This window comes from Macaca thibetana, chromosome 1, assembly GCF_024542745.1.
Source record: "Macaca thibetana thibetana isolate TM-01 chromosome 1, ASM2454274v1, whole genome shotgun sequence".
Taxonomy (NCBI): domain Eukaryota; kingdom Metazoa; phylum Chordata; class Mammalia; order Primates; family Cercopithecidae; genus Macaca; species Macaca thibetana.
This window is the reverse complement of record NC_065578.1, coordinates 207,207,048-207,234,704: the sequence shown is the minus strand read 5'-3', so window position 1 is coordinate 207,234,704 and position 27,657 is coordinate 207,207,048. Positions and strand designations below refer to the sequence as shown.

Here is a 27,657-nt window from a genome sequence, read left to right as displayed (position 1 = left end):
CTGCTGAAAGTTGTAGTAGAGCTTTAAATGCTGCCCTGTAATTTTTAGGTATGTTCAGAATCAATACCGTCTTCTATTTCCATAGTAAGTATATTCAAGGCCTGCGGTACTTTACTGTCTTCCTAATTTACTCTTAACAGAGTCTCATCGCTACTTTATAGAAAAAAAGAATAGGTGCAGGTTTTCTAGTTGCAAACTGACCATACATCTTTTCCTTACCTGACTACCGTCCTTTTCCATACTGGGACATTGCTCTTATTGTCAGTCCTAGTCTTGTCTTTAGCTTCAATCCTAATTATCAAATAGTGCGGGTGAGATAGTAATAGAGGTAGATAGAACTAGGTATGTAGGTATTAGTCTCTAGTTTTGTTTTCCTCCCAAAGTGTTTCAGTTATTCTCTAGCACTTTTTATGCCCTTTTATAATAATATTTTAAGGCTATGTTTTTATTAGTTTTTTTTCTTTTTTTAAAAAAAAATTTTTTTTAAATAAATGAGATAGGGTTTTGTCTTTTTGCCTAGGCTGGTCTCGAACTCTTGGGCTCAAGCGATCCACCCACCTCGGCCTCACAAAGTGCTGGGATTACAGGCTCGAGCCACTGCACCTGGCCTTTTCAAATTAGTTTTATTTGGAATTTTACGGGACATATTTGTTTTTTAAATCATCTGTGTCATTTTGAAACATTTTCAAATACAATCATACCTCCATTTTTTCCAGATCTTTTGAACAGAATCCTTTGGCAACTTTAGCTCTCTAGCCAAAATCCAGAAATAACTAGAAAAAAATTCTGAGCTATGGAGCTATTTTATTGCCACAAAGTCTATGCTCTAAAGCAGTTCACTTAATGCCTGTTTACTCTGTATTCATGGTCTCAAATTTTAACCTGCAAAAGAATCTCCTGGAGAGCTTGTTGACACTGATTCCTGGGCCCCTCCCTCATAAATTCTGTATCAGTAGATCTAGGGTGGAGCCTGAGAATGTGAATTTCCAACAATCCCACAGGTGGTGTTGATGCCCATGCTGCTTGTTCACAGACCACACCTTGAATGGCATGCACTTATATCCCATGCATTACAATGAGAATAATTTTTCTGGTGTCTTCCTATATAGAATATTAGAAGCAGTAAATTAGAGAGCTGTGACAAGAAAAGAAACTATTACTTCTCACTAATAGCAGCAAGAAGTGACTGCAAAAATGGAGGAGAGAGAGAACTGTCTAGGGCTGTTTAGGCAAGTAACAACAAGTACTACCATTTTTTGAGCACCTATTATGTGTTGACCTGTATGCTAGGTGCATCACGAATATAATCTCAATCTTTAAAGCAACCCTGCAAAGTAGATATTCTGAACCCTCGTTTTACATTTGTAGAAACTGTAGTACAATTAAGTGATTTACCTTGGACCACCTCACTATCATTTGAATCCAATTATATCTAGTTGCAAAGCCCACACTCTTTCCACTACATCCTGGTAACTGCTAGCCTGAGGTAAATTGAGTTTCACTTAATTCACTTAATTTCAGCACAGTAGAACCATTAATCCTAATGACTGAATCATTCAGTCAATACTGTATTTTATTAAGACAGAAAAAGACATATGTTTTGGGAATATATTAATAAAAAGTGGTTAAAATAAAAATAGCTTTGGCATTTAAGAATTTTAAGCATTAAGCCAGGTGTAGGGGTGCATGCCTGTAGTCCCAGCTGCTTGGAGGCTGAGGTGGGAGGCTATCTGGAGCCCAGGAGTTAGAGGCTGCAGTAAGCTGTGATAGTGCCACTGCACTTCAGTCAGGGTAAGAGAGCAAGACACTGTCTCTTACAAAAAGAAAGAGTAAAGGAATTTTAAGCATTAGTTACTTGTAAAATTAACCTATATGGATTTTAACAGTGCTAGATAAATGGGCTTTTGCTCTGGTTGCAATTTATAATGCAAAAGAGAAGTGGTCCCACTTAATAGGTTTTTAAGTAGTATTTTTGTATCTACTCTTACCAGGAGAGAATTCCTCTAATATTATTCCACAACAGATGGCCGCCCATATGCTGCGTTCTAGAAGCCTACCAGCATTCCCTACTTCTTCACTACTAATGCAATCACAAAAACTGACTGGAAGTTTGGGTTGTAGTATTGACAGGTTACAAAATATTGCAGATACTTATGTTGCCATCCAATCAGAGAAACAAAATTCTTTGGGGAGTTCCGACACACTGAAAAAAGTCAAAGAGGATGCATTCATCAGTAGCTGTGAGTCTGCAAAAACTGTTTGTGAAATGGAAGCTGTTCTCTCAGCCCAAGTCTCTGTCAGTGATGTCCCAAAAGGAGTGCTGGGATTTCCAGTGGTCAAAGCAGATCATAAAGAGTTGGGAGCAGAACCCAGGTCAGAAGATGACAGTCCTGGGGATGAGTCCTGCCCACGCCGACCTGATCACCTAAAGGGGTTGGCCTCCTTCCAGCGAAGCCACAGCACTGTTGCAAGCCTTGGGCTAGCCTTTCCTTCACAGAATGGATCTGCAGCTGTTGGCCGTTGGCCAAGTCTTGTTGATAGAAACACTGATGACTGGGAAAACTTTGCCTATTCTCTTGGTTATGAGCCAAATTACATCCGAACTGCAAGTGCTCACAGGTACTTATGTGTTTTTCTGCACTCCTTCCACCTTTATTTTACTATTCTTTAAAGACTCTCTACCCATCTGGAAATGTCTTCATTATGCCACTTCTTATAATATAACAAACAGAAAAGTTTATTTCTTTATATATGTAATAATAACAAACAGAAAGATATATTTTTCCTTATTTTAATGCTAGATAATATTGAATTCCATATTTAACCAAAATCTAAACCATAAGTAGCATTTAAAATATGTATATATTGTGGTTTAATTCCTTATAGTTATTAAGGAAAAATTCTTCAGGACAGAGAAACGATAGGATTTCTCTAAAGCTTTGACTCATGAGAATGATTCTATCCACTTGGTGTTCATGTGAAGGTGGGAGTGGTTTCTAGATTGGGCCTGTCCTGGGTAACATCTCACTTTATTTGAGACAAGTGACTGCTCCAGAAGGGAAGAGGAACGGGTGTCATAGGGTGGTCACTCCATTCCACTCAGGTAATTATAATGCAGGTCTTGGTGCCGAACATTGGCAGTTCTCTGGATGAAGTCAGAAGAGAGCTAAAATGGCCTCAGAAAGAAATGCCGGTGTTTCCCAGGACAGGCTCACATCAGACTGCACAGAGTCCTCCACGTCATGACAGACATTGCCTAGACGTTGTATTTCTTCAGCCATTTTTCTTCTGCTACTCCAGTTTGTTCTCTCTCCAAACACTTAAGGTTCCTCTCTCACCTGGACACAGATGACCTTGCTTTGGTGATGAGATATCCCACTTATCTTTTCCTCTACTTCTGCTATCGCAGACCCATGACTTTACGTGGAGCTCAGATGCAGCAGTGCTAGAGAGCATTCCTTCATGAAAAAATCTCGTTTCACCAGGAGCTTCCAGAAGTTTCACCTGGGCTAAACCCAGCAGCATTTGTTAGGATATTTAGATCGAGGTTTTATTTTCACACTTGATTCTTGAGAGGATATTCTGTAATGCTAGATTCTTCCCCTGTACCAATATTTGCCTCTCTGCTCTGTGACTGAACTGGGTTTTTCTGACATGCCTACACTCCTAATAAAACTGTTTCTTCCTTGGTGGAAAAAACATTTCCAATAGCATCTCAAGTAGCAATGTCCAGTGAAACTTTCTCCAGTGATGGACATGTTGTATTCATGCTGTCTAATACAGTCGGCGCTAGCCACATATGCCTATTGAGCACTTGAAATGTGGCTGATGCAACTGAGGGACTGAATTTTTAGTTTAACTTTAAATAAATAGCATAAGTAACAGTGACTACTGTATTAGACATCAGAGATGTAGAATCGAATAGTGTTAGTAGACTATATGGCCAAAAAAATCAATGATAAAAAGTGATGGTAAATTTGTTAATGACAGTTAAATTAGGAAACATTTCTTAAACATTATGAACATTTGTTTCACCTGTCAAAGAATGCTACTACTTGTCACAGTTCCTGAGGTGGTAATCATGTACTTTTCTCATCATGTTAGTAAGACTTTTTTGGTCTCTATTTTAGTGTAACTGAAGACTGTTTGGTACCTATATGCTGTGGATTATATGAACTCCTAAGTGGGGTTCTTCTTATCCTGCCTGATGTTATGCTTGAAGATGTGATGGACAAGCTTATTCAAGCAGATACACTTTTGGTCCTCATTAACCACCCGTCACCAGCTATACAACAAGGTGTTATTAAAGTAAGGGCAAATACTGGATATGTTATTTTAATTCAGAAAAATAAAGATGTATGTAATTTAAAATTTTGAGTATATACATTAAAGTAGACCTGAATCTTTCTTTTATATTTTAGAATAATGAACTAATATAGTTTGTTACTTATTACTCACATTGTTTTTTAATTTTTTTATTTTGATAGCTTTAGGGATATAGGGGTTTTTGGTTACATGGTCATGTTTTTGCATCATCCAGTTTTAAGTCCCTCTCCATATATTGGTTCATATCAGTACGTTTTTTAAATCTACCAATAAATCCCCATATCTGAACACTTAGTAAATCTGTTTTGTTAAAAATTACAAGGAACATATGGTTCATTGGAAATCTCTTCTTCAGTGTACTATCAAATGTTAGACATTTACTTCAGGTCTCAGCTTAGATGACACCTTTTCAAAAGACCTTCCCTGTTTATCTTATCAAAATCACTTCCCTCTGATCTTACTGTTTATTCTATCATAGCATCCTATTTATGTCTTGTAATTATCTTTTTAATCTGTGTGCTTGTTTTTTAAATTTCTCACAAATATAAGCTTCATGAGGGTGGGCATCTTGTGTAATAGGTACTAAGTATATTATTGAATGAGTAAATGCTTGATATGAATAGTTTCCATTAGAAAACAACCCAATATTAAAATAATCTTGTAAAGATTCTCATTTTCTTTAGTTTGTTTGGATGTAGGTATTGTTTAATCACTTGCAATACAACCTAGTATTGAGCTCCCATTTCATGTGTAAGTCCCTGAGCTAGTTGCAATATAATATATAGAGGGAAATAATATAAGCTCCTACATTCAAGAATTTCACGGTCTAGAAGGGAGAGTCTCATACTTAACTAAGTAAAATGTAAGGAATTCTGTGATGAGTGCTGCAGTGGCAGTATTAATAAATACATAGTATTTACAAAGTGTTATGCTGTAAACTTAGAAAGTTTTTTTAGTAGGGGAATAAATAGATGTGTGTCTGAGGGAAAGGAGTCTATTGCTACTGTGAGAGAATCATTAAAGGTGAGAAAGAGGTGGAAGGATTAATTTGGTATCACATGTGTTGCATTTAAGATGTTAGAGAAGGGTGGAAATTCGGGCCTGTGCTCAGGATAAATAATCTGTCAAGAAGCCTAGAAGTGGAGCTCTAGGATAGACATAGATATAGATATAGATATAGATATAGATATAGATATAGATATAGATGTAGATATAGATACAGATATACATAGATTTGCAGACAGAGCATAGTTTACGGATTTCCCCCCCTCAGCATTAGGAACAAATATTCTACTTATACTCAACTAAGGTTGCCAGTTTACTAGGTGTCCATGTTCAACTAAAAATGCCAGTTTCCCCATGAGAGAATCATTAAGATCTCCAAGATAGAGTCATCATTAGCATTCTGCAGTAGCCAGAGACAAATTCATTTTTGCTTTGCTGTGGTGATGGCATTTTTTTAAGCTTTCTATGTTCTTCTGTACATATGAACTTAATAATTTACAAATGCAGTTGTGTTACACTGATTTGTATACATTAATTTTAATGCATTGTCTAAATTGACTTAAAGTTTTTCTTTAGCTATTAGATGCATATTTTGCTAGAGCATCTAAGGAACAAAAGGATAAATTTCTCAAGAATCGTGGATTTTCCTTGCTAGCCAACCAGTTGTATCTCCATCGAGGAACTCAAGAATTGTTAGAATGCTTCATTGAAATGTTCTTTGGTCGACATATTGGCCTTGATGAAGAGTAAGTATGTTCTTCCCTCCACTATAATTGGGAATCTTGTCTTTTTTTTTTTTTTTTCTCGGCCTGTTGCCCAGGCTGGAGTGCAGTGGTGCAATCTCAGCTCACTGCAACCTCTGCCTCACGAGTTCAAGCGATTCTCCTGCCTCAGCCTCCCAAGTAGCTGGGATTACAGGCACGCACCACCATGCCCAGCTAATTGTTTGTATCTTTAGTAGAGGCAGGTTTTCACCATGTTGACCAGGCTGTTCTCAAATTCCTGACCTCATGATCTGCCTGCCTCAGCCTCCCAAAGTGCTGGGATTACAGGTGTGAGATTACAGGCGTGAGCCATTATGCCCAGCTTTTTTTTTTTTTTTTTTTTTTTTTTTTGGAGACAGTGTCTCACTCTGTCCCCCAGGCTGGAGTGCGGAGAGACACAGTCATGCCTCAGCTCATTGCAGCCTTGAACCCCTAGATTCAAAGGGATCCTCCTACCTCAGCCTCTCGAGTAGCTAGGATTACAGGCATGCACCACCACACTTGGCTAATTTTTTTTACTTTTAGTGGAGATGGGTCTTGCTGTGTTTCCCATGCTGGTCTCTAACTCCTGACCTCAAGCCATCCTCCTGCCTTGGTCTCCCAGAGTGCTGGGATTATAGGTGTGGACCAACACACCCAGCAAGATCTTTTGTCTTAAATGTAAAATTTAGTGAACTCACTCTTAACAAAATCTTTTAGTCACCTTTAGAAAAAAAATCTGCTAAAAGTAATTTTCCAGGTAAATCAATGTATTATTTGCCATATGATATTCTTTCTAATATAACTTCATCCTTCATAGTTCATTCACTAGTTAGAAACTAGAAACAAATAAAAGCTGCATCAGATGAAAGTGATAGCTAAGATTTGGCATATAGTATTAACATGAGGAGATTAACTGAAAAGACAGGTGAGGCTGGACAGGTGGCTCTTGCCTGTAATCCCAACACTTTGGGAGGCAGAGACGGGTGGATCACCTGAGGTCAGGAGTTCAAGACCAGCCTGACCAACATGATGAAATTCTGTCTGCACTAAAAATACAAAATTAGCCAGGCACGGTGGCACATTCATGTAATCCCATCTACTTGGGAGGCTGAGGCAGGAGAATCGCTTGAACCTGGGAGGCGGAGGTTACAGTGAGCCAAGATTGCACAATTGCACTTCAGCCTGGGCAACAAGAGTGAAACTCCGTCTCAAAAAAAAAAAAAAAAAGAAAAGAAAAAACGAAAGATAGCTGGTGTATTCTCAGTGACAGATTACATAAAGGATCCATATAGGAACTCATTACTCTCCTCAGAGCTTTCAGGTTATCTGGGAGAGGAGTAAATCCCTCACCTAGAATTCCTGGATACACTGATTATCGAGTTTTGACCCTAGTAGAATGCTGATGGATTAGCAAATAAGTGTAAAAATAAAAGAATATTTTTCTCCCAAACCAAAAGTTTGGCAGAAATTAAATTGTAATTTCTGCTTGTGATAGAATAGAGAGAAATGTGTGTCTCCTTATTGTGATAGACAAATGCAGACCTTAAAGAATTTACCAAATTATTATGATAGTTTCAATGCTACTTTTCATTTATATACAACTTTTGACTTTCACGAAACAGTTCTGCATTACCTTATTTGATTCTCACAATAGCCTTGAGAAGAAAAGAGGACATATATCACCACATATTTTTGACAGATAAGGAAAATGAGGCACAAAATACTTAGCTAATTTCATTCCATCTCAGAGGCAAGTTGTATTGGGATAAGAACTCAAGAATCCTTCCCTTTTGCTAGACTTCTTTTTACTAGTTCACTGTCTCTCAAATACTATGTAAAATAATAATAATAATTTTCCTGTGCAGTTTCCAAACTGCTTTGGAAAACTGTTTCCAAAACAGTTTCTTTGGACATAAGGGGCTCATGGATAAATTAAAATAAATCAGTTAAAACCATAAAATTGCATGCATATTTCACGTGAACGTTTGTGTATTTATCTTGGGATGGACTTCTAGCAACAACTTTTACCCTATTATTGAAGGGACTTTATAATCTTAACAACAGGTTAAGAATCCTTACTCCCTCAATTTTTTTTATGACTTCAAAATCAAGTTAACAAAATGACCCATAGTTGCTATCATATTTACTTGTTTTGTGACTAATTGTTTCTAACATGCTCTTAACTGTATTATTTATTATAGATTTGATCTGGAAGATGTGAGAAATACGGGACTGTTTCAGAAGTGGTCTGTCATTCCTATTCTAGGACTAATCGAGACCTCTCTGTATGACAACATACTCTTGCATAATGCTCTTTTACTTCTTCTCCAAATTTTAAACTCCTGTTCTAAGGTAGCAGATATGTTGCTGGATAATGGTCTACTCTATGTGTTATGTAATACAGTAGCAGCCCTGAATGGATTAGAAAAGAAGTAAGTTTAAAATTATTATTTAAAATTACATCTGATAAATACTTTAGAACAGGAAAACTTAAGTATTAGTGTACTTTAATACACGAGTTTACCTATGTAAGAAGCCTTCCTGTGTACCTCTGAACCTAAAATAAAAGTAAAAAATAATAATAATAACAGAAAGAAAGAAAAAAAAAAGCAAGAAATTGTATTTACTGAATGTCCCTGTATGCTACTTTATTAACTGGCCTGAGTTAGTTTCCACCCCTTGCTTGATTTGGAAAACCCAGATGGAGAGAAGCATTATAGGCCTAATATCATACATTGAGGTAGATTATCAAGATTAAGATTGAAGACCAAAAGTAACTAATTCATATTTATTGGGTATTTATAAGTGATTAATATAAATGCAAATCTATTACCTCTTTTAGTCCTAAAGATAACTCTAATTTATACAAGTGAGATTCAGAGAGGTTAATTAATTTAGTCAAATTCACCTTCTCTGAAAAGCCTTTGCAGAATGTTCCTGTTCATACCCACACAATCTTCATCCTTAGTGTGGACTAGAAACCTGTCTGTGTGTTCTTATAGTATCTTGTATTAATCTCTAGTGTTGCACTTACAACCATTTACTATTTATAGTGATCTGTTTACTTGTCCGGTTTTCTGAAAAACTATGTATTTTTGACAGGTGTCAAAGTGTATCTTATTTCTATTTCTAGCATACACACTACATATTACTTGCCATAGAATAAGTGTGAATAAATATCAAATGACTGCATGAATGAGTGCAAGCTGGTCAAACAGGAATTTAAACCTTTTAAATTGGTTAGCTGTGTCTTAAATTATTTGTTCTTTTTCTTATAAATGTTCTGTTTTCTTCTTGTGTTGTTATCTTTAGCATTCCCGTCAGTGAATATAAATTGCTTGCGTGTGATATACAGCAACTTTTCATAGCAGTTACAATTCATGCTTGCAGTTCCTCGGGCTCACAATATTTTAGGGTTATTGAAGACCTTATTGTAATGCTTGGATATCTTCAAAATAGCAAAAACAAGAGGACACAAAGTAAGATTTAATTTTTACGAATTTGGGGAGGGAGTTGTATAATAGACAAACCTGTTATTTGAGTACAATCTCTTTCTTCTTAGAAACTCTTTTACTAAAAGTTTAACATTAATTTTGTGATAATATGTATCAGTTTTTAAAAAGAAGCCTAAAAAGGCTTGAAAAAGTGGCAAAAACAGAAAAAGTGATTCTACCGTGTAGTTAGTAGTTGGCAATACATAATTGAAAGATGTCACTGATTTTTCTTACCAAGTAGAATTTAAAAGCATATGTTGCATAGTAATACCCTTTTGTTTTCTTTAATGGTAATTATTAAAGTGAATATGAAACAAAAAGTATGATAATTGCTGGTTAAACTTTTGCCTTATATAGAAAAAAACCCTCTTCTTTGAAACAATTTTTAAAATGAAATAAATTTGTGAGCTAATATTTTTCCATTGAAGGTTTTTTAGTGACCATTTGTAAATTTGCTTTAAAATTGCCTTTAACAAGAATTTTAAAATGTCTACGACTATCACCCCCATGCTGACCAAAATTTTAAAATTTATATCTAACAAAACATTATTGTCATGATACATAAAATCAGTTCAATTAAAAAATTAATAACCACATAGCTTGAAAACATTCTAGTATCTTCTGTTTTTAGATATGGCTGTTGCACTACAGCTTAGAGTTCTCCAGGCTGCTATGGAATTTATAAGGACCACCGCAAATCATGACTCTGAAAACCTCACAGATTCACTCCAGTCACCTTCTGCTCCCCATCATGCAATAGTTCAAAAGCGGAAAAGCATTGCTGGCGAGTATTGAAATCATATTTTAATAACCATAAATTGAGGCTAGCTTGACTTTCCTATGTTCTTATGCAATTCACATTTTAAAAATATTTCTTGTTTTACATAAAATTTAAGAAAGATTTTTTCCTGGAGGAAACTATTCTACTGCTTACTTTTAGTGCTTTTCTCATCCAGTTATTTCTTGAGCACCTGCCTACCATGTGCTGAGCATTGTGCTAAAATATTGGAGATACAATGACGAAAAAAAACCAGACACAGATTCTGCCCCTGCAGAGATTGTAAAATAGTAGGGAAATGTAGAGGGTAGGAATAGAGATTATAACAGGGCAATCTATATCAGGAGTTAGGGAAGTCTCTGAGAAAGTGGGATTTCAATATAGATGTAAAGGATGAGAAAGGAGTTAGCAAGGTGGAGAGTCAGAAAAAGAGTATTACAGGCAGAATGGATGGCTTATGTGAAGCTTCCAAGGCAGGGAAAAGCTGAGCTTGTTCAGAGAAATAAAGCCATTTAGCTAGAATGTGTCACTTGATAAGACTGGGACACCAGAAGAGGCTGTACAGTATGGTATGGGCCAAAGTCATTTTTTAATCATGCAGGCCTTGTTAAGGAGCTTAGATTTTATCCTAGTGGGAAGTCATCAAAGATTTTAAGTAGGTGTCATACTATAAACAGCTTTCTGTTTTATAAAGATCACTGTGTCTTCTGTGTGGAAAGTGGGTTAGGGGAGAGGAAGAGAAAAGAGGTAGTGGGGAGTCCAGGTAGGAGGCTATTACAGTAGTCAGGGCAGATGATGGTGGCTTGCACATGGTTAAAATGCACATGATGTCAGGGCTTGGTATACATTAGTACATGTCATCAAATAATAAACATTAATATTGTTAGGCTTCCTTATTTTTTCTACAAAATCTGCTATGACCTTTATCTGAATACAACCCAGAAAGATAACATGAACACCACATACACAGGATATACACGCATACGTATATATACATAGTGGATAAATATGCATATGCACATGCACATACACACACCATCTCCAAACAGAGTATTTGGTAAATTGTTTGAAGTTTAATCAGTCTTACTGTCTCAAATTCACTTAAGTTCAAATCTTTCTTTCACCTGTGTTAAGCTACTTCTGTGTTCAATGCTATGCAAAAATTTTAAACCATGTGAAAAACTCACTTGTAAAGAAAAGCTTCCAAGTACACATTGTTTTGCAGTAGTATGTTTAAATGATGCTAAATCAAACTTATATAAATAAAACTTCTAAAACATCTATGTAACTAAACCTACTGCCCAGCTACATTATTCCTTATTTAATATCTGAATGCACTCTCTTCTTGAGCTGCCCTTCCAGTTGTACATCTCTTTTGCCCTGAGTAGAAATAGATTCTTTATCAGTTCTAGCATTAATACTCAGCTTCCTATGTGCCAAAACATGATTGCTGGACACCTTTCCTTTGCAGGACTCCTTATATAGTCAGTGACTGCTTAGATGGAATTCGCCCTCTATTGATATCAGAAAGTGTACCTTTGCTACCCCTGCTGTTTCTTTCGTATTGATACTTCTCATTTTCATATCTGTTCCTCCTCTGCTTCCATCCCTAGATCTCTGGTTTTAGTTAATTATCACCTTGTGCCTGGGCTAACGCAATAGTCCTCTTGCTATTTCCCGTTTGGTCAATGATTTCTCTAGGAGTCTTTAATCTCTTTAGATACTAGCATTTTTGTCACCTTGAGCCTTAGAGCCCTACATAGCTTCAAGTTTGTTTTTTTTTTTTTTTTTTTTTTTTTTTTTTAGTTTGAGTCATTTTAAAACAGATAATGAACTTTTAGTCTTTTCACTAGATGGCTCTCCTTTTTTCTGACTTCTTAGCTTCTTATTATACTTGGCCTTGTGTTTTTTGCTCTAAGTAAATGTGATTGCTGTGAGCTGTAGGAGACTTACAGAATCCTACAAGTTTTTAGCTTAATAAAAGACCTTAAAAGTCATCCAGTCCAGCTTCTTCATCTTAAGACCCACTGCATCCTAGAACTAGGGACTGCTGGCACATGCACCCCTATACTCACCCCTTTGTGTCCTACACCACATCTACTCATTCCAGGTCTGTCATATCTCTTAGGAACCATCTCTCTCTCTCTGAAGTCTCTCTCAAGAATCCTCCCTGTTTTAAATACTGCCCTTATTTAAATTCTATCTTTGTGAATCTAGTTTGCAAAATACTACTTTATATGTGTTCGGTTGTTGCTTTGTAATTGTTTCTAAGTTGTTTTTTTACACATATGCTTAGGGAAGATTGTGCTTTTTGTTTCTTCACTATTACTTAAAAGTATCATTGAAAGTATATTGGCTTTGTATGCTACAGGTACAAAAACTGCAGAATACTAAGGCTCTTCTGTTTCTGAGCAGTGTGGTTACAAAAACTAATTCAAGGCCATTTGTCCATGATACTAAAGTGACATAGAGGAATTTCTATTTCTGTCGTGTCTATCAATTAGGTAATGAACTGTTCCTTCAAAGACTTAAGCTGTTCTCTTTACTGATAAATGTTTAGGTGTGGTGGGGGGGATTCCTAAATAGATTCATTTAGCATTTGTTGAAAACTACTGAGATGAGTGACACCTCCAACCCCACTGCCACCCTCTCCTCCTTCAGCAGAAGTTGTGGGAATTGCCAGCAGCTGCAGCTTCCACTGTGGCCACACACCAGACTCTGATAATAGACACATTTACTCAAACCTTGAACCCCAGGATATCCATGACTTGGGACCAAAGTTTCTTCAGCAATACTCTCATTACATCTAGACCTTAAGTTCTTGCATTGCTAACGGAGTTAGACACTATTTTATTGTCAGATTAATCTTCTTACAACCTCACTCAGGTTTACCATTCTTCTGCTCAGCAACTCTGAGTTGCCTGCCACCCCAGTGAGCAAAGCTCTGATTCCTTAGCCTCTATATCTGTTTTTGGTCTAGATATCTGTATCTATACATACCTTTATATGTAATTTTACCTGAATGGTATCATGCTCTACCTACTGTTTATAAATTGATTTCTATTTTTAGTCATTTATTATAGATATTTTTCCATGTTAAGAAACATAAATATTCTTTTATTTTTAATGATTGCAAAATAATCTGTTATTTTGATGTGGATAATCTAACTTTTATAGATAAACAAAGGTTTTTTTGCTTGATTTTTGCTAGTATAAATAAGGTAGCAATATACACTTTTAAATGTATTTTTTTACTTGTCTGCTTATTAATATGAAAAACTTTACACATCACTCTTCATGCATGAAGGTAGAAGTAGTCAGCATCAGGATATTATTTAGAATGCTAGACATATATTTAAATTGTCATACACTCACATACACACACAGTTATATTAGTAATTCACATACAAATGAACTTTATATTTCAACCAATAATAATATTAACATTAAAAGTATTTTATTATTTGTGAGAATTAGACAGGCATTACGTTTTACATTCATTATTTTATTTTATCAACAAAATGACTCTTTCTTTATCCGCTTATTCAACCATCAAACATCAAATATTTCTTGAGTACCAACCATGTACCAGTTACTATATTACCTGTCTTCATGGAACTTGTACTGGGGGAAATGATGAATAAGCATATAAACAAATATATTTAATACAGTGTCAGATAGTGATAAATATCCACCTGTGAAGTAAGCTCTGTTTTCTTTCTAATCTGCATCTTATGTATGAGAAAACTGAGGTTTAGAAAGAAATGTGCTTAAGGCCACACTAGCTCTGTGTGGCTTCACAGCAGGAGTGCTGAAATACCCTCCCACTTTTTCTAGTATTAATACATAGTATTAAAAAAGACCTACTTAACATTTCCTTATTCAGTGTATTGTCATACCTCTGAATTACAATCATCAGCTGCACATACAGCATGAAAGCTATCAGATGTAGACATTAGGAAGAATCTGCTTAAACTCAGTATATTGTTTGACAGTATAACTCTTGAATATATACAGGATATGAATTTTTGTATTTTTTTTTTGCCTCAAAAGTGACTGTCTACCAAAATATATTAACTGATTAAGAATACTAATTACCCAAAATAGTAAGCAATCTAAAATAGTATTAAAATATTTAAATAGCTTACAGGATAAGTCATTAAAACCTGTTATAATTTAGTCATATGTAATTTTTATAGAGGTTATTTATAGAAATTGATATATGTTTTCATAATTTAAAACAAAGGTTCAATTCCAATGAAGGGTTCTATTATTCCTCATCTACCAAGACATCATTTTGGTTCCTATGGTCAACTTCCGATGCCCTTCTCCTTCAGTTCATTAAATCAAGACTCATCCCCCCAGTTTTCTCCTGGATGCACTACCTGTGTTGTACCTCCTGGAGCAGGTGCAGTAATGGCGCAGGAATGCCACTTCTCTGTGTTCAGTCTGAGGAAACCTTTCTCAGGAAATGCCTTTGTAGCATTGAATTCCAAATGATGCATGTGTTCTAAATCATTTTAATAACAAATCACTGGAATTATATTCACCTTTCTGATCTCTTCACTGTCATTGACTGATTTCTACTTTGTCACTATATACAATTTTTAAAACTACTTTATGAAATTCAACAACAGTAATTATCCAGAAATAGTAATATTCTTACTAAAAAATGATGTGCATTAAAACTTGATTTTGGAATACAAAGAAGTGAAACAGTATTTGAAACTATTTTATCAAAATGTTCTAAACTAGTTAAGCCCATTTAATACTTTTTAACTTGAACTTTGCCAAATGACATCTGTTTTACTAAGCTATGTCACTAGCTTCAACATTGTGATTTAGGACTTTGAAACCAAAAGTACTGTTGCACTTCTTGAAAGAGGGAGAAACATTTTCTCTTAATCACTCTCTCCTTTGTATAAATTGACTTTGTAGTAAATAAGGTTGTTTTCACGGTCTGGTAATCAAAAAGTTTCAGCAAAAATAGTTTCCTTGATCCTTATTAACACTGGCATTTGATGTTTTAATTTATATACTTTTGAAGGTCCTCGAAAATTTCCGCTTGCTCGAACTGAATCGCTTCTGATGAAAATGCGTTCAGTGGCAAATGATGAGCTTCATGTGATGATGCAACGGAGAATGAGCCAGGAGAACCCTAGCCAGGCGACTGAAACGGAACTTGCACAGAGACTACAGAGGCTCACCGTTTTAGCAGTCAACAGGATTATTTATCAAGGTAAGACTATAGGATTAGTTTGTTTTCTTCAGCTTTTAAAATGAAAGAGAAGTAATCTAAGAGGAAACTGGTTAGTTTTCAGATGTTTAAGCAACATTATTTTTCAGTTCTTAACATCCATATTATTAAGAGTTTCTTATTTGCAACTGGTAAGTCTTAAATAAAAGTCCACTTTCAATGTGTTCAATGCTAGCCCAGATTGACCAGTTTAAAACCGTATGGCACTTCCAGTATGATCTTTTGAGATCGTTGTAGATTCACATGCAGTTAAGAGATAATACAGAGAGAGACCCTGTATATCCTTTACCCAGTTTCCCTCAATGAATCTTGCAGAACTGCCATTCTGACAGATGTGTAGTGATATCTCATTGTGGTTTTAATTTGCATTTCCATATTGGCTAATGAATATATATGTACATACTTAAATTGTAATACTTAGAGCAGCCACTAAAAAAAGCTATTGAAAGAAATACACTCCAAAACACTATAAATAATGTTCTCACCACACACCCAAAAAAATGGTAACTATGTGAGGTGTTAGATATGTTAGCTAGCTTCATTATGGTGATTATTTGACAATGTATTCATATATCAAAACATCTTAATTATATACAATTTCTGTTTGTCAATTATATTACAATAAAGCTGAAAATTGTTTTTAAAAAAACACTATAGATAAGTCAAAATGGAATTCTAAAAAAATGTTCAGGTAACCCCAGGAAGACAGGAAAAAGAAAACAGTAATTGTTAATCACTAGAAAAACATGATAAACTCAAGTTTTTTTTTCTTTTTTTAGCTTTTTTTACTTTTCTTTCTCTCTGTCTTTTTTTTTTCTTTTTTCTTGAGATGGGTTCTCACTGTCACCGAGGCTAGATTGCAGTGGTATGATCTCAGCTCACTGCAACCTCTACCTCCTGGGCTCAAGCAATCCTCCCATCTCAGCCTCCTAAGTAGCTGGGACTTCAGGTGTGTACCCCATGCCCGGCTAATTTTTGTATTTTTTTGTAGAGATGGGGTTCCACCATGTCGCCCAGGCTGATCTCAAACTCCTTGACTCAGGTGATCGATCTGTCTGCCTTCACCTCCCACAGTACTGGGATTACAGGCGTGAGCCATTGTCCCCAGCTTTTTTTTTTTTTTTTAACTTTTCTAATGTACATTCTGTGCAACAGACTCCCAGACTAAACTCTTGAACCATGATTATTACATATACAGCATGTAAATGGATAGCACATGCAGAGAAACAGCTCTGTAGATCCACTCCTGTAAATATGACATGGTCTTTATGTTCGATTTGTATAATAATCTCATGGTTTGAATCATTTTGCAGTTTAACTTAGCTTCATTAGCCAATAAATATTTAATTTGGAATTGTATGACATGCATTTTGAAATTTCTGTTATTTTACATGAATTCACTTTCTACTACAGTGTATCTACTACATCTAATACACCTGATAAACTTTTAAATTGTGATAACTGAATTAGTAATTAAAAACAATATTTTTACCAGTATTATTACTATTTATAATGGCTAGATAGTAGTGATATGACTAACCTTGTATTCTTTTTTTCAATTCAAAGAGTTTAATTCAGACATTATTGACATTTTGAGAACTCCAGAAAATGTAACTCAAAGCAAGACCTCAGTTTTCCAGACTGAAATTTCTGAGGAAAATATGCATCATGAACAGTCTTCTGTTTTCAATCCATTTCAGAAAGAAATTTTTACATATCTGGTAGAAGGATTCAAAGTATCTATTGTAAGTAAATTAATTACATGTGAAATGTTCATTCACACAAAGGAAATAGAGGTTTTATGTTGACTGTATTATACGTTTTCACAATCGTATTTCTTTGTGCTCTTTCAGAGAGCTTTTTAAAACTCGGACAACTTGAATTTTTAATTAGAGAACAATATATATTGCTAATTCACCCTTTCCAAAATGACTCCACTCATGCAGCATTAATTTTTAAGCCTGTAACCCTAGAAGCTATTTTCTAGTATTGTAGTTTAGTAAGATCAGCATCAGAAAAGAGTAGATCGTCGTCATTGATGACTACTATGAGAGTTTACATTAATTGTTTTTACAGGACTGTATTTATGGCTCCTTACTCTCAGTTTTCTGAATTATTATGAATTTTAGATCTTGGCCTAAGTGTATCTAACACCTTTAAAATTACGTAGAGAATACTGATAAGTGTCACAGTTCATTTATCATCATCTCACTTGGGTTTCTGTGGGTCACTTTACAGTTGACACAATGGAACAAGTTGGTCAGTTTACTACATAGATAGCAAAAGCCAATCTAATTCTAGCAGCACTCATAAATCATGACATGCCAGTCTCTAAATCTAAACTAGATTTTGGTGTTTTAGCTCTGAACAGCAAAACCAAGTGCAGATTCGCTCACAGAGTCCTTAGGACTAGACGTAATTAGAGAGGAGCTGTTTCTAAAACTCAGAATGAATTCTGAATGTACTGCTTCCAGTTTTAAACCACGTACAGGTGATTTGATCAGCATTTGGCTAGGCTTAGTGGGACCATTGTTAAAACAATTGGTTAATTGTTAGGGAATACTCTATGGTAAACCCATAGAGTAGTTTCCCCTTATCTTCAGGGCATACTTTGCAGGACCCCTGGTGAATTCCTGAAACCACAGATGGTACTGAAACCTATATATACTATGTTTTTTCACATGCATACATACCTATGATAAAGTCTAATTTGTGAATTAGGCACAGTAAGAGATTAACAATAATAATAAAACAGAACAGTTATAACAATATACTTTAATAAAAGTTATATAAATGTAGTCTCTTTTTACAGTGAGTAAGTATCTTATTGTACGGTACTTAACTATTTTCAGACCATGGTTGACTGTGGAAAGCAAAACCACAGGTAAGGGGTACTGCTATATGCAGTGCTTAATTTGTGACTAATACTCAATAATGTAGCACAATTCGAGTCTTTATTATGAATCCTTTCTCTTTTTTATTGCAAAATCAGTGTAGGCTTATTTATCATTGCTCTTTGATAGTTTTTTTTTTAATTTATAATTTTTGAGCATTTGGTAATTTTTTCATGGCTTAGGACTTTAGCTTCTTTATCCATCTCTTCTTTTAAACTGTGGTAAGGTATACCTAACATAAAATTTACCATTTTAACCATTTTTAAGGATGCAATTCAGTGGCACTAAGTATATTCATATTATTGTGCAGCCATTGCCACCATCCATCTCTAGGAACTTTTTTTTTTTCTCTGAGATGGAGTCTCAGTCTGCCTCCCCAGCTGGAGTGCACTGGCCCGATCTCGGCTCACTGCAACTTCCACCTCCCAGGTTCAAGCGATTCTCCTAGCTCAACCTCCTGAGTAGCTCGGATTACAGGCACCTGCCACCACACCCAGCTAATTTTTGTATTTTTAGTAGAGACAGGGTTTCACCATGTTGTCCAGGCTGGTCTCGAATTCCTGACCTCAGGTGACCCACCTGCCTCGGCCTCCCAGAGTGCTGGGATTACAGGTGTGAGCCACTGCACCTGGCCAGAACTTTTTAATTATCCCAAATGAAACTCCGTACCTAATAAATAATAACTTTTACCACCCCTTCCCCCATTACCCAGTAATCACTATTCTACTTTCCTGTCTCTGTGAGTTTGACTGTTCTAGATATCTCATATAAATAGAAGCATATACTATTTGTCCTTTTGTATATGGCTTATTTTATTTAGCATTCTGTCCTCAAGGGTCATCCATGTTGTAGCATGTGTCAGAATTTCCTTCCTTTTTAAGGATGAATAATATTCCATTGTATGTATATACCACATTTTGTTTATCTGTTCATCCACTGATGGACGTTCAGACTGTTTCCACCTTTTGGCTATTTTGAGTGATGCTGCTATGAACGTTGTATGCCCATCGCTTTTAAACTCCTGTGTGTATGGTTATGTATATATCTTTCTAATTTTGACTGTGAAAACCAATCTGGAATAAAACATGTTCTATAATCTTCTTTAGGGCTGTGTTGAGGCTAGCATGGTATTGCTTAAGCAGTCTGATCCTAATTCATTCCTATCTTGATTGATTTTAGGGTTCAAGTAAAGCCAGTGGTTCCAAGCAGCAATGGACTAAAATTCTGTGGTCTTGTAAGGAGACCTTCCGAATGCAGCTTGGGAGACTCCTAGTGCATATTTTGTCACCAGCCCACACTGCACAAGAGAGAAAGCAAATTTTTGAAATACTTCATGAACCAAATCATCAGGAAATACTGCGAGACTGTCTCAGCCCATCCCTACAAGTAAGTGTCTCAGCTTTGATAAGTACAACTTTTGGTGAAATATAAAGTCTGAATAAAACAAGAACTGAAATTAAATTGAATTTTCATGCCTAATTTATAATTTTCTTACCAAGCAAATTTAACCTAAGGCCTTTCCTTAGGTGCTTTTACACAGGCTCAATTTAACCTCTGTGTTTATTTCCCAATCTTTTTTCTAGTGCCTAAATTAAGAAGTTCTGTTTCAGAGTTACTGTCAGATACTTTGTAATGTGTTAACATATCTTGAAGTGTTTTCTTTAAGGATTGTTTGGAGGCTTTTTAAAAAGCATTATATTACCTGTGAAACATCTATATTGAATAGCTCAAACAACAATACATATAACATATTTCAAAAATATGTGTGGTCAGTTAAAATAGAAAAAAATTATTAATCATTTGGAATAATCAAACCCAAAATACCTAAAAGAATTTCAGAGTGTATAAAGTTTACCACTTCAAGAGTGGTAGTTGGAAAGTTTAAAAGGTACATTAAACCATATTGGAGGGCTGTTTAACAGTTTCTTATAAAATTAAACATATATATATATATATATATATTTATTTATTTATTTATTTATTTTGAGACAGTCTCGCTCTGTCACCCAGGCTGCAGTGGCCGGATCTCAGCTCACTGCAAGCTCCGCCTCCCGGGTTTACGCCATTCTCCTGCCTCAGCCTCCTGAGTAGCTGGGACTACAGGCGCCTGCCACCTCGCCCGGCTAGTTTTTTGTATTTTTTAGTAGAGATGGGATTTCACCGAGTTAGCCAGGATGGTCTCCATCTCCTGACCTCGTGATCCGCCTGTCTCAGCCTCCCAAAGTGCTGGGATTACAGGCTTGAGCCACCACGCCCGGCCTAAACATATTTAACTTGTGACCATGTTACTCCATTTTTAGATATTTACCTAAAAGAGAAATTAAAGCATATATTCATTGAAAGACTTGTTTAAGAATATCCATGGCAGCCTTTTTTCATAATAACCAAAAACTAGAAATATTCAAACGCTCACCAACAGAAGAATGTACAAATTGTGATTTCTTTATACCTGTAGAGAGAAATCTATATAGACTATTCTACAGCACTGTATAGACTATTATACAGCTTTAAAAAGGAACAGACTACTGATACACCTACCATTATGGATGAATCTCAGGAACACTGAGCGGGGAAAGAGATAGCCAAACACAAAGGAGTACAATCTGTGATTCTGTTCATCTGAAAGAACAAGCAAAACCAAGATATGATGATAGAATTCAGGACAGTAGTTGTCTCTGTGGAAGGGGGATGGTGAGAAAGGGAATTGACTGGAAAGAGGTTTAAGGGAACTTTCTGGGGTGATAAAAATAAGATCTTATTTTGAGTAGTGGTTAAATGGATGTATGCAATTGTCAAAACTCATAGAAACACTTAATATATGTATGCTTTATTATATGTAAGTTATACCTCAATAGAGATGAGAGAGGGTATATTAAAAAGGATAGGTATCCCCTTTTAATACATGGAAAACTCATATTAGGAGTCAAAACTATTGGAAGGGATACTTTTAGGTGATTTTTCCAGTATTAACACACTTTCAAGTACACTGAGGGCACTGTCTTCCTTTTCCCAAGACAGAAGCATATTTAGCCTGTATTTTCCTTCTGTGGAGAATTTGAAATGGTGTTTTTTTCTTTCCTTTATACTCAGCAAAGTTGCTATCCATCAAAATTCAACCTCAGTGTTAACAGTCCACTTTTTCTCATACCATCTTCCCTTCCCCACTACTTCATGTCTGTCATGTCTTCCCACTACTTCATGTCTGTCAATCATTATTGAATTTCAGCTTGAAAATTTTAACTGTTGTTGTCGTTGACTTTTTCTTCTCTCTCTCAATCTATTTCATCACCAAGGCCAGTTGTTTATTCACCCACGAAGACTGAGGATATTGTCTTTAACCTAATAGTTTTAGCAACCACTGATAATTGCCAAGATCCACTTTTTCATTAGAGTTACAAAATAGTGATATCTCTAAGCCTCTCATTCCATCAACATCTATAAGCTCTGACTTTTCTATAGGGAAGAACTTTCCCTTGTCAACTATTTGGCTACCTTTTTTTTTCTTTTTTTTTCACTGTACAAGATTTATTGTGGGTTTTAGTTAGTATGACACTTGGATAGTTGGTTGCATTGTTTATATGTAGATCTCTTTACATAATACGATAATGTACACTACTGATATATTTAGTTCACAAAATAAGATTGTTTGGAACAATTATGCACCATACATGCAATATTGGATTTATACACTGGATCCAGAATGTGACTGATTGGGAAAAAATGTTGGACCAGGCATGTTCAGTGAAGGAGCCAGGAAGTTATTTATATAACACGTGGTAAACATCCATCTGGCTCAAGGGGCAACTGCAGCATGTGCAGCGTTGGCAGTGGTGCCTCAGAGGTGGCAGAACTATTTCACACCAACCAGTTTAGGACTACACAAGATTAGTACCATCCAGCCTACAGGATGGTACTATAGGATATAGCTACCCACAGGATATAGTACCTACAGAATATAGCTGTAGGATTTTACAAACCATTCCTATTTCTAACTTTAGGAACTGACGTTTTTCCCAGTCCATCTTAACATTACTGCTTTAATCACAGATCAGATAAAAAGGACAATATGCACAACCTCCAACTAAAATCCTGTTGTAGCCTAGACAGTGAAATGGTATGCCATCAGAAGACTTTAAAATTGCAGCTCTTTTTGTATCCCCCAAAGTGGAACTGCACTCTTCTTCAAACGGCCCCTTAGGAGTCAGAGTCACCTTCACAGGGTCTGAGATTCTGTTCTGTCCCAAGATGCAAGGAACACTAAGGAAGACATCATCCTTTATTCCATAGAGACCCTTAATCATGGTGGAAATTGGGTGCACCCACCCAAGATTCTTCATTATACTGTCTGCCAAATCTGCCACAGAGAGTCCAGTGGCCCACGATGGGTAGCCTTTGAGTTTGATCACCTTGTAAGCACTCTCAGCCACCTGCTTGTGAACCTCTTTCCACTGTTCCTTATCTATATCAGTCCCTAAATCTGGGTGCAGAGTCTTGAGGGAGACACCAGTAACATTCACTCCGCTCCATACAGGCACGCTAGAATCTCCATGTTCCCCAAGGACCCTACCCATGACAGCTTAATGGGTGAACTCCCAGCCTTTCCTGCATTGGGTAACGGAATTGGGCTGAGCCGAGATTGCAGCCACTTCCAATAACACGGTTTTTGGGAAAGCCACTTATATTCCAAACCACAATAGGTCAAAGATATCCACTGGATTTGAAACAATAAGCAACTTGCAGTTCAGGCTGTATTTTACAGCATTAGGAATGATGAATTTAAAGAAGTTCACATTACATTGGACCAAATTAAAACGGCTTTCTCCCTCTTGCTGATGTGCCTCAGCTGTGATAATGACCAACTTGGAGTTTGCAGTTACATATAGTCTTTGCCAGAGACAACTTTTGATGTTCTAAGGAAAAGGCTGCCATGTTGGAGATCCATCATCTCGCCCTTCAATTTGTCTTCCATGACATCAACAAGAGCAAGTACACCTGCCAAGTCCTTCATTAAGATACTGATGGCAAAAGCTGTGCCAACAGCATCAACCCCAACAATGGTAATCTTATTCTGGGGAATCTGTTCTTCCTTTAGAAGATTATGAATCGGCTGATCCTCGAGAGTTTCCATATTGGACTTGGAAACAAAAGGAATCGGGAATGCATGTCCAGCAGGTGTCCGGGCACGTGGCAGTGAGATTCGGACTCTTGGGCAGCGGCTCCAGCACCTTGGCTGCCTTTAAGTACAGTCAGTCAAGGAAAGGCAGGATAAATGCTGTTTCCTTCCCTGTTTATTAATTTTTAGAATGATGAGTTCATGCCCCTAGTGGCCTCTAATTTTTGTATTTGTTTTTATTTTTGGAGTATCATTAGGAACTCAGGTATTTTAAAATAAATGTTATGTGTTTTAGTCTTTTGCAATCATTATTTGGTTTGATATTAAAATTAACACCTCTGTAGATTCAAGTTGTTGAGTCGACATGGCCTTTTTCATTTTAACAAGTTAATATGATTAAACTTCTTGTTTTCTGGCACAGAAGAATGTCCCAGGCCCACCTTATACAATTCCTTCCCCAAACCTAGAACCCAACTTCCCTCCCAAGAAGGCCTTATTTCCTTTTAAGGAGATGATAGCATTTAGAGACTACAAATCTAAGGACTACGTATGTTTATTTCTACTGGGTTGTTGTTTCTTCTCAGGCTTTTTAGTGGACAAAGCTAGGAAATATGTATTTTTTTAGAAAGACGAAGAAGTCATGAGTTTATACTGATGCTTTCACTTTTTCTTGGATTTTTTTATTTGTATTTCTTATTAATGTTGATATCTTGGTTCCTAATATTAACATAATCACCTATTTGCTTTGTCTTTCTACATATATAACATTTTCAAAATAAGATGACCAACATGATCACTAATAACAATCCTGCTGAGTGCAGTTGAAGATGTCTTTGTGGTTCTTTTTGTTCCTAGCATACTGTTATGGTTATATACAGTGAAAATACTGTATTATAAAAGCACTTAAATAGTTTATTTGGTCAGGCTGCCAATTTCAACCAATTAGGTAGGTAGGTAGACAGGCTTTTTTTTCCAGTTTGTTTTATAGTTTTTTGGGATTCCTTTGGGGTTTTGTTTGTTTGCTTAATTTTGTTTTTAATCGTGAAATGTCTACATGGTTCTAAAAGCAACGTTGTGAAACAGCACATTCAGAGAGGTTCTAGCTTTTATCCCTTTCTTCTCCTCATATTCTTTCCCACTCTGTGTAGGTAACTGACTTTTTTTTCTGTTGAAGATACAGGCAAATCTATGTATACATGTATTTACACATGTAAATATTCTCTCCCCTACTTCATAACACAAAGAAAGATAGCAAAGTATACACACTCTTCTGCACCTTACTTTCTTCACTTAATATATCCTAGAGATCATTATTACATAGTAGTGTAGAGTGATCTTCTTTATGCCTTTTCACAGCTGCATACATTTAATTTGTATTTCATTTGGAATCTGCCTGGGTTTTTTAAGCCCCAGGCTTCTTTTCTGCCATCGCAACTTGATTCTGATTAACACTCCAGCCTGCTGACCCTCTTCTTTTCAAGATAATCATATCTTTGTGTCTTGCAACCTCTTCACATCCTGTTTATTTTTACTGTCATGCTGTTTTATTCATATTGTCCACCAGCACAGAACACCTTTCTCTCCTTTGTCTATCCATATCCCTATTCTATCCTTTCATTTGGCCATGACCCAGACCACTCTATATCTTCTTCAAAACCTTTCTCCCTTTCTGTAGTCCACTCAGAACTCTTCCTTATTAGAATCTTCTTTGAAAAGAAATATTTTACATATTTTAGCACTTTATTATTTTCTAAGGATTCATGTTTAACAGATTCAGTTCCTTAAATCAGTTTTTTAAGGGCCGAAAATAAGATTTTTTTGGTATCTGTTCCCAAAAAATGACCACTTTTATAGTCCCTGAAATGATCATCGTAAGTGATCAGAGGGTATTAAAATGAGAGATTAGGAACAACTTCAGTGTTTAAGAAAATCATGTGTTTCTTTAGATATTCACAATGAATAAAAACATTTCGGATAGTTTTTCAAGATAATTTTAGAGTGTCACTGAATGCTAAACTGAAATATTTTTAAAGTTATATCAAGAACATTACTTTTAAGACACACTTAGGAAAATCTTCCAGTCGTTTACCATTTTTATTTATTTGCCAACTCTTTGGGCCTTTTACTCACAGAGCTTCTGTTCATTTTTCTCTTTTGGTCAGGTAGCAGCTGTCTCTGACTAATTTAAAATGTTGCATTAAAATGAGCTGTGCTATTTTCACTATTGCATATGTTCATCTTTTGTTTTTGGGAAATGACATGATATGATTCAGCATGATAATTTAAATATCACCCAAAATGTAATCATTTCCAGATCCATTTTCTGACATTTAATACTATTCACAGTTAAAAATGTCATAAAACTAAATACAGCGATATTCGTGTCAGTGCTTATTTTTAAAGTAAAACATATATGTTAACTTGTTGACAAAATTATTGTCTAAATAATACATGCTGTACACATTAGAGTCAGGTGTAATAGCTACAGCATGTAAGGGCCACTTAAAAAGTCACGAATCGACATTTGGTTTCGGTTTGTGCTGCAAAGGACAATTGTCATTATCTTAAGTAACACTGTAAATTTTGGTTTTAGGGCCTGTTAATAAAAGATTGGCTAAAACAACGCTTCCATGGATATACATATAGAACTGTCTGCGTAGATCTCACCAGTTTGAGAGTTTTTCACCTTTTGTCCTAGGGAGTAGTGAATGCTTACAAGCTAAGATAGGTTTTAGTTCTAGAAATTTCACCAACTTCTCTTCTACTAAGCAGAAATCAAAGGAAGAAGAGTAAATAAGTTTTAAGGTCTAAAGGAAGCTTTCCCTTCTAGTTCAGTTTTTCTGTGAGAAAAACTAAAAATTATTTTCCTTTATCCCACTTTATTTCCTGTATTCCTTTAGCAAGTCCTTTCCAAAATTCTTTCCCCAAAAGCTAGCTGGCTAGCTTGATTGCTTTTTAAAATATAGTTTATAAGAAAAAATTTCAAACATACAGAGAGTAGAAAGAATAGTATAATAAATACCATGGAACGATCACCTAAATTTAACAGTTACTATTTTTATTATATTGACATCATTTCTACTTTTTCTGAACTATTTTAACATATATATGGAAATTATGATATTTTACCTCTAAATTCTTTTTTTAAAATATTTTCCTATGTAACCATAACATTGTTAACATCTAACAAAATTAGCATTAATCCTCTGTCATCAGATATTCAGTGCGTAATCAGATTTCTGTAATTATCCTCAGAATGTCTTTTGTAGGTGCTTTATTCAAATCAGATGCAACCAAATAAATCTAGCAATATAATTTAATTACTATTAAGTAATTTAAATGTAAGAATTAAAATTCTAAATGACTAAAAAATTATTACTTTTTTTAAAGCATGGAGCCAAGTTAGTTTTGTATTTGTCAGAGTTGATACATAATCACCAAGATGAATTGACTGAAGAAGAGCTAGACACAGCAGAGCTACTTATGAATGCTTTGAAGTTATGTGGTCACAAGTGCATCCCTCCCAGTGCATCAACAAAAGCAGACCTTATTAAAATGATCAAAGAGGTGAGTCAATGAAACCATAGTACTTTCTTAGGAGATTCCATCATAGATAAAGAATGATTGACATTACTTTTTTAAGAACAGAGTATCATTGATGATGAACTTGAAGTGATTATTTTATTTTATTTTTCCTATATACTGTATTGCTTTTTTCTATGAGAGAAGAAAAATAGGCTTATTTTAAGGAGCACTTTGTTCTCTGTGGTCATCAGTATCCATTATCATTAGCCTTCAGTGAAGGGAAGACTTTTAAAGTGACAAGCAAGCTGAAACATACCTTGAGTTAGAGGTTTTTAATGAAAAAGCAGAGTAAGGAGGCAAGCGACTATGTAAACTCATCAGGTTTGGCAACCCTGGTTAACCATTCTACTCTAATTTATGTGACCTAAATTGTATAGACACAGAATTATAACATTATAACATTGTTTAGATGGTTCATTTATTTTAATATTCTGGTCTCCTAGGGACAATCGTTTTTCC

The 27,657-nt window shown here is 35.6% G+C and overlaps 1 protein-coding gene and 1 pseudogene across 2 annotated transcripts in view; one reads left to right on the top strand and one right to left on the bottom strand.

Annotated features, from left to right (window-relative positions):
• The window catches only part of LYST (lysosomal trafficking regulator), a 198,057-nt gene that overhangs the window by 105,855 nt on the left and 64,545 nt on the right, over positions 1-27,657 (top strand). The window contains exons 23-32 of the mRNA XM_050770460.1: positions 1,992-2,619; positions 4,131-4,308; positions 5,908-6,077; positions 8,279-8,509; positions 9,390-9,556; positions 10,203-10,355; positions 15,397-15,588; positions 17,173-17,351; positions 19,680-19,886; positions 27,004-27,180. Of these exons, the coding sequence (XP_050626417.1) occupies positions 1,992-2,619; positions 4,131-4,308; positions 5,908-6,077; positions 8,279-8,509; positions 9,390-9,556; positions 10,203-10,355; positions 15,397-15,588; positions 17,173-17,351; positions 19,680-19,886; positions 27,004-27,180 (2,282 nt within the window). The remainder of the gene's footprint in view (positions 1-1,991; positions 2,620-4,130; positions 4,309-5,907; positions 6,078-8,278; positions 8,510-9,389; positions 9,557-10,202; positions 10,356-15,396; positions 15,589-17,172; positions 17,352-19,679; positions 19,887-27,003; positions 27,181-27,657) is intronic.
• Positions 22,538-25,170, bottom strand: LOC126942502 (L-lactate dehydrogenase A chain-like; annotated as a pseudogene). The gene has a single exon (XR_007721577.1). The product of XR_007721577.1 is annotated as an L-lactate dehydrogenase A chain-like (transcript).